Raw genomic sequence first — 12207 nt, forward strand, 5'->3', positions numbered from 1 at the left:
GTTTGGTCCAAAACATGGCGGATGCGACGTATACCGTCGGCGACCCTGTATGGTGAGTTGCACTTCCACTTAAGTTTTCTGATCATCTTAAGTATTTGCCACTATGCTTTTATAATTTTTAGCTCCACAGCGCTCAGTTTGCAGTGTGTTTCTTCCTGTATTTGTAGTAATATATCCGTGGGGACAAATATGGCGCTATTGCTTCTTTGCATTGCTGTATTATTTCGTGATGCTTATGGGTAAATGGGGCCTGTTGGAAGAATGTTCAGCTAAAGCCACTGTTCATATAGATGACCTATGTACTTTTAGTTGGCTAGCACATTTATTGTACACAATTCATGAGCATGGTCTCTGCTAAACATTTGGTTTGAGCTTGGGAAAACAATAATAAGGAGGCATAATGCATGTTGTGAGCAGGTGCTTTTCCGAAGTAGGTCATTCGCCTGAACTGTCAATCATGAACTGAATATTTTTCAACATTGTTTTTAGTCTAGTGTCTGGACTATGCTTTTTTTTTACCTGAAACATGCAGTCCTTTTTTGCTGAAATGTAATTGCTTCCCAAGTTAGGGAAAATCATGGTGTTTTCTGGTCATTTTTTCACTTGATGCTCTAAGTGTTAATGCTGAATGTTCAGAAAGAAAGTGAGCCTTGTTCCACCAACCCATTCTGTTAAGAAACCATCCATTACCTGGAACAGCAATCTTACATTGGTACATTGAACCTCTCGCATGCATGAGACAAACATGAGGCCAAATTTTGCTGAATGCTTAAATGATGTTTGCACAAATTTGGTTCTGCTTTGCTTAAAATTGTTTTTGCAGCATTACAATTTCAAGGAGCATGAACTCTTTTTATGCTAAAATTGCTAGAAGCAAGGTACCTGACTGGGTTGGCTGACAAATGGTGAACATGCTCTGGAATTGTTGCTCTGATATTGATGCTATGCCAGACAGGCTATAAATAATTGTCTTAATGATATTCTGTTTCCTGGCCTTCTGTTATTTACCTACCTATTCATTACTTTTAATTTATTTGGTGCACAAAATGTTTTCTGGCATCATTTGTGAAGGGTGTGAAAGTTCTGCTTTTGGGGAGTGGTTTTAAACCTGTATTTATATCCATCTGAAGCCAGAATGGTAACAAAATCTGGCATATTGTTGCAACATTTTTGCAATGCTTTTATTGTAACATTGTTCCATTTTTTTATGAAAGCATTGCAGGTATTTTACCTGCCTGTGATATGTGTTATGCCAAAAGTTTACAAATCTTTGAAGCTCACGATGCTACCTTTGTAAAGAAAGGCACCACATTTCCTGCAGTGAGTGCTGTGCTTTCCTTACATGTGCTTAGGACATATTTTTTAAGAACCAATCCTGTTATCTATTTAGGCAATGCTGGGCCCAGAGAAATGACAGGATGGGGTCCAAAAAATTGAATATTGGTGTATCAAGTTATCCCCAAGAATTGTACTTGGTCATTAGCTGACCTACAAAATATATCATGCTCTTTGATTGTGCATATCTCAAGAATTTCAATATAGCTTGTATAAGTTTTATGCTTGAAATGTCTCAAAATATGGAGGTGTTTGTCATTTTATAAGTTGAGGAAGCTTAGACAAGCAGACAAGTTAAACTTTTGAACTATTTGGAAAATCTATTCCTGGACTTCTGCCTTGGGCCCAAGCAATACTGATGAATGCAGCATGCATTGGAGGAACCTAGCATTTGAGGGCAGTCACAAAGCATGTCTACCCTCAACAAACAATTTCTGCCTTACCAAACAATTCTGTAGATGACAGGGGCAGGTTGTTGGTTTGTTTAGTAATCTAGAAGGGCCTGAAACTGACAAAAGGATTACTCCTGGAAAAGGCAGGTATTTTTCATTTCTATAGCATGTGGCCTGCCAGGTCTTATGCAAGGGCTATGACCCATCCCTCTTATCCTCTATTTTGCTTTATCCTGCATCCTCGCGACACACCACTCGTCCTGGGCAGGCTGCTTGTGTCAGCCATGAGTGGGCTGAGAGCCCTGTGGGAAGAGGAACCCTGACCAGGCACCCAGCATGCATGGGGTGGTTAAATCTCGGTGGTTGGCCCCCCAGGCACATGCAAGCTTGCTCCACTTTTCACCATTTTCCTTCATCTCATAGCCCTGAAATGATCATTTGTGGTCAAAAGGGCTCTAATGAAAACAAAAAACAAATGCCTTATTCAAATCCTGTATATACTTTAGTATATACAGGATTTATATACCTGTATATACTTATTATGTATATACTATAAATACTTTAGCAGGTGTCCAGATTTGGTGCAATGACTCCCACAGTGATGCACCCAGGTGTGGCTATTTTGAATTGCATTGAGTTGGATGTCAAAGATGTCGCTACAAATTAATGCTCCCAGACCTCTGCCTCCTCTGCTGTCTCTACCTGCACCATGTTATAAATGTTTTGTTTGATGCTGATATTTTGCCCTTTGACCCCAAACCTTGACATCCTGACCCACCCACCCAGTTTGCCAAGCTGTAGGTGTCTAGATAGATACTGTGTTGACTGCCATCAGGCTCAGCCATAATTGGCCAATCCTGAGTGTTGGGGAGCAGCAGTAGGTGGTATACCCTGAAGCCTGGAAATTAAGCCCAGAGTGCAATAATTTGAGAACCTCTGCTAATTTAACATTATTTGCTTATTGCTGGAGCCTCCATCCATCATCTGCTTGTGTTGATATGTCCCATCAGATGCCTCCCTCAGTTTTCTCTGGCAATCAGTGATTTGTATATATATTGATTAGATCATACATGGAGTGAAGTCAGATGTCAAGGAAGATAACACTTTGGGGAAGCAGCTTGTGTTTTTAGCAGCTGAGTTTATGGAAATATGTTGTGGGGGCTCACATCATTTTGAGGTCAATCATAAATGCCTGTGCCATGCTGAAGACACCTTGCATACTGTTGGACATTCCAGTATGCTCTGGCATGGTCATGGGTGTTTGCAGACATACCAGAGGGAGCATTGTAAGAATAAGGCCTTTATGTGAGATCTGGTTTGTTGGAAACAATTTGACTTGTGGCTGCAATTTTGCAAATGGTTGTGGACAGGCTAGGGCATTGGAAGATTGAGAACTGCTCTCAGTGGCATGTTTACTTGCTTGGAAACAATTGCACATATTTATAAAATGGAATGTTTGCAGTGATTTTTCTGCCAAGGGAAACATGTCCTCTCTCCTGCATAGGGAGATTCAGAGGTATATTTCCTGCCAAGCACAAGTGTGTCATGTGTTGGTGTGCACAGGTTGTCATGTGACATGTATTTTTCCTGAAATGCCATCTGCAAGGGCTCTGATGACACTTATGCTGTTTTTTCCACAGGGCAAAACTGAAGGGCTTTTCTCCATGGCCTGGAAAAGTGAGTATGCCAGTGTTTGGTCAGGTGACCTCAGACAGCCGGGCTAATGGTCAGGTGACGTCAGACGGCTGGGCTAATGGTCAGGTGACGTCAGACGGCCGGGCTAGTGGTCAGGTGACGTCAGACGGCTGGGCTGATGGTCAGGTGACGTCAGACGGCCGGGCTAGTGGTCAGGTGAAGCCAGACGGCCGAGGTTATGGTCAGGTGACGTCAGACGGCTGGGCTGGTGGTCAGGTGACATCAGCCGGCCGGGCTAGTGGTCAGGTGACGTCAGACGGCTGGGCTGGTGGCCAGGTGACATCAGCCGGCCGGGCTGTCCTGAGTATGGCATTGGATTGCGCTGTCGCAGCGAAAATCTGACGGTGACCTGGAGGTTCACGATCGGGCGGCGGCGAGGCACAAACAAGCACATGTGACCCGGAGGTTCACGATCGGGCGGCGGCGACGCACAAACACGCACATACAAACATCTGTATGTAACAATATTCGCTGTAACTGCGATGGTAATATTTCTTGGTCGTTGACGCGAAATGAAATCCATCTTAACGAGTATATTTAACTGTTCCGCGTATCTGGCTTACTGATGGTGTCGCACTGAGAAAGCTACAGCTTTGCTGAATGTTATGCCTCTACACTTGTACAGAAGTCCACCACTCAAGCTGTGATGCTGCCTCCTGTCGTGCATAAAGGGCCGTGAGCTTTGCTCCAACAATGCTTTTGTTTTTGTTTTCCAGATTGCCCAAGCTCCAGATCATCTAAAAACGCCATCAAAGAAGAAGGGCTTCTGTGTTTATTTCTTTGGGACGGAAAACTAGTGAGTTGGTTGTTTCCTTTGGATGGAATGTCAGATGTTCCGGGATTGAATTGTCCGAAATGTGAATTGATGTGTTCCAATGAGATTCAAAGGTGTTCAAAATGGATATGGATGTCAAAGGTTCTGTAAGCATTGGTTTCTCACTAATCCTCCTTTCTTTTCAGCGCTTTCATCGAAACACAATTTATCAAACCGTTTTTGCAACACAGAGAAAAGCTCGCCAAAGCCAATAAGTCAAACCAATTCAAAGAGGCACTGTTAGTCATTGATGAATATCTCAGGAAGAGAGAAGATGGTGTTGTAAGTAATCAGTTTGTAAAGTAACCAGTATTTGAATCCAGGCTGCGCAATAGCCAGTACGGTCACCAGTGTTGCATGCATCTATTTTTAGCCCAACATCAAGATCTGATGTCGGGGGAAGTAGCACCAAAGCTGAGGATTCGCCCCCCATGGTGATGTATTAATCTGTTGTCCTGTTTCACTGGCTGGTGGTCCCTGTCCGTGCATGCGTTGCAGACCACCGTGAACGTGATACACTCCAGGTTGTCACGTTGTCACGCATACGTCACGTTGTGTCCAACGGCAGACGGTCGCGCGCTCTGTTGCTTAGCAGTGCTGTCCAGCGGCCGTGTGACCAAGAGTAGCGCGGTCGCCGCTGTGCTATCGCCGCCGCCGACCGGGCGCCGCTGCCTTGCGCCGCGTCAGCCTCCGACGGCTCCCGCAGGAGGACGCCCCGGAGGGTAACGGCGATGCGACGGCGGCGGCGACGGAGCCGGCCAGGGAGGGCGCCGCCAAGTCCGCCGCCGAGAAGCCGTCCGGCACGCCCTCCGCCAAAAAGACGGCCGCCGACAAGTCGGCCGCCGAGAAGGCCAAAAAGCGGAAACCCAGAGAGACGAAGGTGAGCGGTCCGGCGCGCCCGGGAGAGCCGAGCCGAGCCGACCAGACATGTTTAGGGGGGGGGGGGGGAGGTGCCGGGGAGGTGCCGGGTAGGTTTGTTTACCGCTGCAGTTGGTCTTTAGTGAACGGGTAACAGCGTATCTTCGTGGTCCGAGAGGTTCAGGTGTCACGCTGCTAATATATGTCGGCATCAACGTGGGTGATGGCATCATTGCCCTGGAATGACAGGTGTAATTGGTGATCCATGTTGGAGTCACGTTAAATGTAGGGCGTTTTTTACATGTAGGCATGCTTACTCTAGCACTACACCAGCACCGTTACACCAGCACTCAGCTGTATTCAATTATTCTTTAATTCTGGCACTCGTGTTATTCTGCAAGCGACATGGATCGTGGTTGGTGTGTGTGTGCCTGTTTCCGACGGTGTGCTTATGGTCCGTTTCTCTGCCCGCTCTTGCCCGCGGCAGTGACTGTGGCTGCCGTGCCTTTGTGGACCGGTGACCCCCGCTACTGTGTCTGTGGCGCGGTGACTGCTGTGGTATCAGCGCATATGTGACCCTCCCTCCTGCTGTGTGCCCATGAAGCGGCTGCTCCTACTGCTGTTTGGGTAAATGCCGTTCTCTTGTCACGTACACAGTGTTTTAAGACGCATGGCTCTTGCTGGCTGAGTGGCAGGAACAGGAAAATACCACTGGAATGGACTGAAAGAGAGAAACTGTCAAAGAAAGTGTTGCGGGAGAAAACGAAGATCACGAGGAACGAGTTGTTGATTAGGGTATTGGTATGGTTGCCTCCTGCCACCCATGAGTTCCCCGGACTAGGCGCCCGCGCGGCCGCCGACCAATCTCAGCTCCTCGACGGCGGCGCCCCTGAAACAGGCGGATCTTTTGGTGATTCGGGGTCTCGGCGGCGGGGAGGGCCGGAACCGACTGGCCGCACCGCTGGTGTAGAGAACGGCCCATCTCCCGGCCGCCTTGGCGAGGCGCGGGCTCCGGGTTAAGCTCCGATGGTTCGGTGGCGTGACAGCGCGGCCTCATCCCCCTCACGCCCCAAATTACGAGCGTTGAATCACGGCGCCTCGAGAGTACTGGACTAAAATTCAGTCCGTTCACTCATTAAGTTTTATCAACCGCCCGTCAATCGCTGCCCATCGCCATCGCCGGGTGCTGCATTTTAATAAGCCTAAAACAACAGAGGTTGTGGCAAAGCTAGGTATATGATCTTCCGCGATAACTAAACCGCGCGAAGCTCTCGGAAGAGTGAGACCGACGCATGAGCGCCGGCCGATATAACCTTGCTCAACCCCCCCGCCCATCTCGCCCATGGGTGAGCTGGTGACTCCTTCCGCTGTGTCTCTGTGAACCGGTGACTCCCTCCGCTGTGTCTCTGTGAACCGGTGACTCCCTCCGCTGTCCCTCTGCGAGCAGGTGACTCCTGCCGCTATGTGTCTGTGAGCCGGTGACTCCCCCTCCGCTGTGTCTCTGTGAGCCGGTGGCTCCCGCCCTATTCCCCATGTGAGCCAGTGACTCCCGCCGCTGTGCCCCTGCAAGCCGGTGGCTCACCCTCCGCTGTGTCTCTCTGAACCGGTGGCTCCCGCCCTATTCCACATGTGTGTCAGTGACTCCCATCGCTGTTTTGCTGAGCTGGTAACCCCTGTACCAGCCTGCGAGCCGGTGTCTTCCGCTGTTGTCTGGGTGGGCCGATTACCCCCTCTGTCGTCTCTGTTGTGAGCCGATGGCAGCTATTTGCCTCCGCCGCCAGGATAAGAAGCCGGCCGTGAAGCGAGTGGCCTCGGACGCCACCATCTCGCCGGCGCCCAGCCCGGCCAAGCGCGCGCGCGAGCCGGACGAGGACAGCGACCCGTTCACGTCGCTGATGAACCACAGCTCGTCGACGACGGCCGGCACCAAGCGGGTCGCCTCGCTGCTGGACCGGCCTACGCTGGTGATGCGCCCGGTGAGACGGCCGCCCTCCGGGGGCGCGAGGGTACTGGCGGGGAGCGGGCGGGGGTGACGGCCGCCCTCCCCCGGGGCATGAGGGTACTGGCGGGGAGCGGGCGGGGGTGACGGCCGCCCTCCCCCGGGGCATGAGGGTACTGGCGGGGAGCGGGCGGGGGTGACGGCCGCCCTCCCCCGGGGGCATGAGGGTACTGGTGGGGGCCGGACGGGGGCGACGGCCGCCATCCCCCGGGGCATGAGGGTACTGGTGGGGGGCCGGACGGGGGTGACGGCCGCCCTCCTCCGGGGGCATGAGGGTACTGGTGGGGGGCCGGACGGGGGCGACGGCCGCCCTCCTCCGGGGGCATGAGGGTACTGGTGGGGGCCGGACGGGGGCGACGGCCGCCCTCCTCCGGGGGCATGAGGGTACTGGTGGGGGCCGGACGGGGGCGACGGCCGCCATCCCCCGGGGCATGAGGGTACTGGTGGGGGCCGGACGGGGGCGACGGCCGCCCTACTCCGGGGGCATGAGGGTACTGGTGGGGGCCGGACGGGGGTGACGGCCGCCATCCCCCGGGGCATGAGGGTACTGGTGGGGGCCGGACGGGGGCGACGGCCGCCCTCCTCCGGGGGCATGAGGGTACCGGTGGGGAGCGGACGGGTGACGGCTGCCCTCCCCCGGGGGCATGGTGGCGCGAGGGTGCTGGCGAAGAGCGGACGAGGGCGACGGCTGCCGTTCATGATCACAGATTCATCCAGTTGGCGGCAAAAATGTTAATATATACTGGTGCTACTGGAGCTCCTGTGGGGCTTGTGTGATGTTGCTCTTTCCCTCCCTCGAGATCCGCCAGTCAACATCGACTTGAGGACATTAGCAAACGGGACGTTTACAAATGGGAACCCGCTCACCGCATTTTGGTTTATATACCTCCAGCCAGCACGGCTAGGCTGGCGTTGTCTGGATCTTCACTGAGTGGGTTCCGTTAAGCTACGGCGGTGGACAACGTAGGAGGTTCAGCATGGCGACCGGCTACCCTTCCGTGTGTCACAGTATTGGTGTCCCTGTGGCATGTCATGACAAGAGACGCGTCGCTTTACGCGGAGGGTCAACCGCACGGAACGCATTCGACGGGTTCCATATAGCTTGTGCGGCACTGTCGAGCAAGGCGACGGCGTTGTGGTTGGAATAAGCCTGCATGGCTGATGGGTGACGTGGGGTCAAGGGATTGAGACATGACCCGCCATAGGTGCCGGCGTCGAGACGTGGTGCCGCTCGTCACAGGCAGCGCCTGGTGGACGCGCGAGTACACGACCAGAGGCACCCTGAACAGTATTGCCTTGATGACGATAATCGGCAGAAGCAGTGCTAAGTAGCGTGTCTCGTTCGACCTCGGCGCCAGCACGACTCAAGCGTGCGTGAGTGGTGTGACTGCGGTCGGCGTCGGTAGGCAGCGACTGACGCGGGCGCCGCTGCCGCAGGAGACGCCGCCACTGGACGTGGAGCAGGTGTCTGCAGCACTGAAACAGAAGAACATCCAGCCGTCCGACCTGCGCTTCGGCGTGCTCGGCCTGGGCGTCATGGGCTCCGGCATCGTCAAGAACCTCCTCAACTCGGGCCACAAGGTGCACGTGTGGAACCGCTCCTCCGATAAGGTGGGTCGGTAGGCGGCGAACTCCGCTGACGGCGGTGGTCCGGTGGCGGCCACGGGACCAGCGGGGCTGGGGACGGCCGATAGGAGTGCGGCAGGCGCTGTCACGAGCCCGGCGGGGCTGGTAACGGCCGGTGGGGTGTGCAATGGGCAACGCCACGGGACCAGCGGGGCTGGGAGCGGCCGATGGGGATGCGACAGACGCCGCCACAGGACTAACGGAGCTGGTGACGGTCGAGTCACGCCTGCGGCCTCAACAGACCATTGCCTGTCCCAGGCGCGTCAGTTCGTGCGAGGAAGTTGGAAAACAACGTTGGTCGATAAAAAACACGTTTGACTGCAGGTGGAAGATAGAATCAGAGTGTTTGACACAAGAGGAGGATCAAACAGAAGGCCAGGGTAGCCACAACCCAGTGCTCTCTCGCAAAACGTGTAGTGTGGTGGTTGTGTCGTTCTTGTCTTTGGGAGGGTCTCAGGCAGGTTGCAGTCGTAGTTCAACCGTGGGACATCCATCCTGGTCCGTTATGATGACGCCTTCGTTTTCGAGATTCATGACATTCAGCCGCAATGCTTTATAAAATCACATATTGCACAGCCACACTTTTTTGAAGCAGGATTGCAATGGAAAATTTCCCCTTTTGTGTAGAGGAGGCAAAAATTAAGATTGCCCATCGGCGACCCCGCCTTGTTTGTATCGTTTGACGTCTCTTTCGTTTGGCAATCGAATTTCCATCGTTTTATGGTCTCATCTCTTTGCAACCTGAGTAGTCGAACAAAATGGCCGCAGCAGCTGGCGCGACGCTAAAAATCCGAACATTACTGTTGTGGTTGTCTCACATGCCAGTAATAGCCCAATACCTAGCTATTAGAACCTCATGATCCCTAGTAACGTATTGGCTTTCTACAGCAACATACGTGCTATCAATTGCTGACAGGTCGCCTTGGTCTGATCGTGCTGAGATCGGGCGTATTGGTTCGATCTTATTGAGAGATCGGGCGCATCAAGAACGGTTCGGAATCCCGTTTTTCCTAGGCTGGTGGAAATCCGCCTTATGAAAGTATTGTGTGCCCGTACAGGCTGAGGACAAGAGAAGTCACCCCACCTTTGCATGGTTTTCATTACCAAGCGACAATAATGCTATGACCAAAGTGCTGCCATCTTTTGGGGTATCACTGCAGGTACTGTCATATTCGAGAGCACCATTTGATTGCCCCTCAGGGCGCTGGGATAAGGCAAAAGGCTCGTGGAATTATGGTAGGTTAAAGATCGAAGATTTTTTGAATGGAAAGGATTATAAGGAGATGACATAACTTTCGGGGGATTTAACCCCCCGCAATATTGTGTATCGATGGGACGATCTGAAATGCTGTTGCCACCAGCATCTGAAATTTGGTTTTGGCTCTTGGGAGAGAGAACAAAAATATTGAAATCACGGCTTGCAGTGAGAACAAAATGACCCAAGTGCATTTGCACTGCATTCACAGCTGGCACTAAAGGACATTTTTGGGCAGCAGATGACAGTGAACGCCATGCTCAAGCTGGTCTCAGTAATTGCCAAAGACCGGTAGAAATTGGCTGCTTGCAATTCTTAAACTTTCTAGTTTCCTAAGTAAGTGCTTCCTTCCTAAGTCTATGCTTGCACCTACTGTATTTTTTAAGCTATGGAGCTGATAGGAATGTGTTGATATTGATAATTCTATTGTAAAGAAGTCAGGCTTAATAAAGGCTGATAGAGGCAGATGCTTAAAGCGTTGTGCACCTGTTGCACTATTCCCCAGAGCACATAATGCCAAGTTTATGACTGAAATGTCATGCAAGCCACAACATAAATGAGAGCATCTGGGGCATTGTAGTTAGTGCATCTTCTATTTTAGTTTTCTATGATATTTGGTTTAGTTTTAGTTTTTAGTTAAGTCTCAGTTTTCTATTCTATTTTAGTTATTCAGGTTCTATGATAGTGCAGCTTCAATTCAGGAACAAGTGTGCAGTTCCTAATTTAGTTGGATAGTATGCCAACCCCCCCCCCCCCAAACTTGAGAAAAAAACTGGGTCAAAGTCAGTGAGAACATGGGTTACACCATTTGTTTGGGATAAAAGATTTCTCTACTCACCCGCTCCATCAAGTTACGTACAAAGCTACACCACCTGGGACGCCAGGCTGCTGCGTGATCGGGGCTCGGAGGCCAGCGCAGCAGGGGCGGAGGAATTATTTAATCCTCACAGAGCAATCCAGTTGCATAAGGTTATCATCACTACATCTGCTCACCGGCGTGGAGTCTGATACAATAGTTTTCTCGTTGTATGACAGTGAACTAAATTTATATATTGCCTTTATCCACACCACCGACCAATCGCGCTACCACCCCAGCTCGCGCGGCTCCTCCAAAACAAGTCGGTAGGCTACGTAAATGGCGCGCACGCAATAGCCGGCTTCAACGACAGAGCCTCTTTTGGTTATTCATCGGTTTTGATATTGCTTTTTAGGACCTTATTGATGTAAAAAATATTGGTCGGCAAAACCCGACTGAAACCAAAGGGAGGTATCAAAAACGTAAATAATGATATAAATGCACCAGCAAAAGTTCTCCTCAACGGAGAACAAGAAACTCTGCTTTAGCTTTGTACTCGGATCATGATTCTGTGAGGACGCTCTGTAGATCGATAGAAGAAAATCCATGCTTTTGTTTGATGACCATTTTATGCATTTTCATCCTGTATGCGGCCCGGATTTCTTAGTGGAGAATGTGCCTTCTCTGCAATGCTAAATCCTCCCCAAGAGCGGGAGACTAGCGGAGCCGTGGTTTTCCGCGTGCTCGAGTGAGTGTTTGGGATGACGTTTGACGTCACCATTATATGCTCTATACATATCCATTTTTGATAGTTTCCGATACAATTTTAATATAAGTACTACCTAAAAAGAAGGAAAAAATACCTTATTCATCAATATATTATGGAGTCGCCTTATAGTTGAAGGTACATTTAAGTGTGAAATCAAATACTTTCGTATCCATTTTTCTTGTGTTTCTATTATGTTTAAGTGCAATCCAGAAACGTTGAATCGTGCCGTGTACCATATCTTCTGTGCGCCTCCCCCTTCTCCGTCAAGAAACACTGTTGTTTTGGGTGCGGACTTGTGCCCGGTGTATGGGCGCGTTGGTGTCGTTGTTGGACGGTAGGTGAGTTTAAACAAGTGCTGGTGAGCAGCAACAGACCTGGGCACTGAATGCATTGCAAGGAAAGATTATGCGTGATATGGTAGAGAGATTCGGCTGTAAACCGTAAGCAGTGTCCCTCGTTCAGTCGTGAGTGTGGCGCGCGATGCTGTCGAAGTGACAGCAACAGCCTGCCTCCATCTGACGTCGCTCACAGGGAACAATTTTTTACCTTTTTTCAGTGTATATTTGTGGAGAACAAAATGCCTTGGGGATAAAAACATCAAGAAACACCCAAGTTTCATACACTGGCTGCCACAATGCTCCATGTCAGGACGATGAAATGATGCCATC

The 12207-nt window shown here is 50.9% G+C and overlaps 1 protein-coding gene across 1 annotated transcript in view; it reads left to right on the top strand.

The window, feature by feature from the left end:
- Positions 1-12207, top strand: part of Ndf (Nucleosome-destabilizing factor) — a 21294-nt gene continuing 9087 nt past the window's right edge. Inside the window, exons 1-7 of the mRNA XM_037216503.1 lie at positions 1-52; positions 3368-3404; positions 4139-4218; positions 4383-4518; positions 4943-5116; positions 6876-7070; positions 8531-8704. Coding sequence (XP_037072398.1) covers positions 15-52; positions 3368-3404; positions 4139-4218; positions 4383-4518; positions 4943-5116; positions 6876-7070; positions 8531-8704 — 834 coding nt within the window. The 5' untranslated portion in view covers positions 1-14. The remainder of the gene's footprint in view (positions 53-3367; positions 3405-4138; positions 4219-4382; positions 4519-4942; positions 5117-6875; positions 7071-8530; positions 8705-12207) is intronic.

This window comes from Pollicipes pollicipes, unplaced genomic scaffold, assembly GCF_011947565.3.
Source record: "Pollicipes pollicipes isolate AB1234 unplaced genomic scaffold, Ppol_2.1 Scaffold_4002;HRSCAF=4701_pilon_pilon_pilon, whole genome shotgun sequence".
Classification (NCBI taxonomy): domain Eukaryota; kingdom Metazoa; phylum Arthropoda; class Thecostraca; order Pollicipedomorpha; family Pollicipedidae; genus Pollicipes; species Pollicipes pollicipes.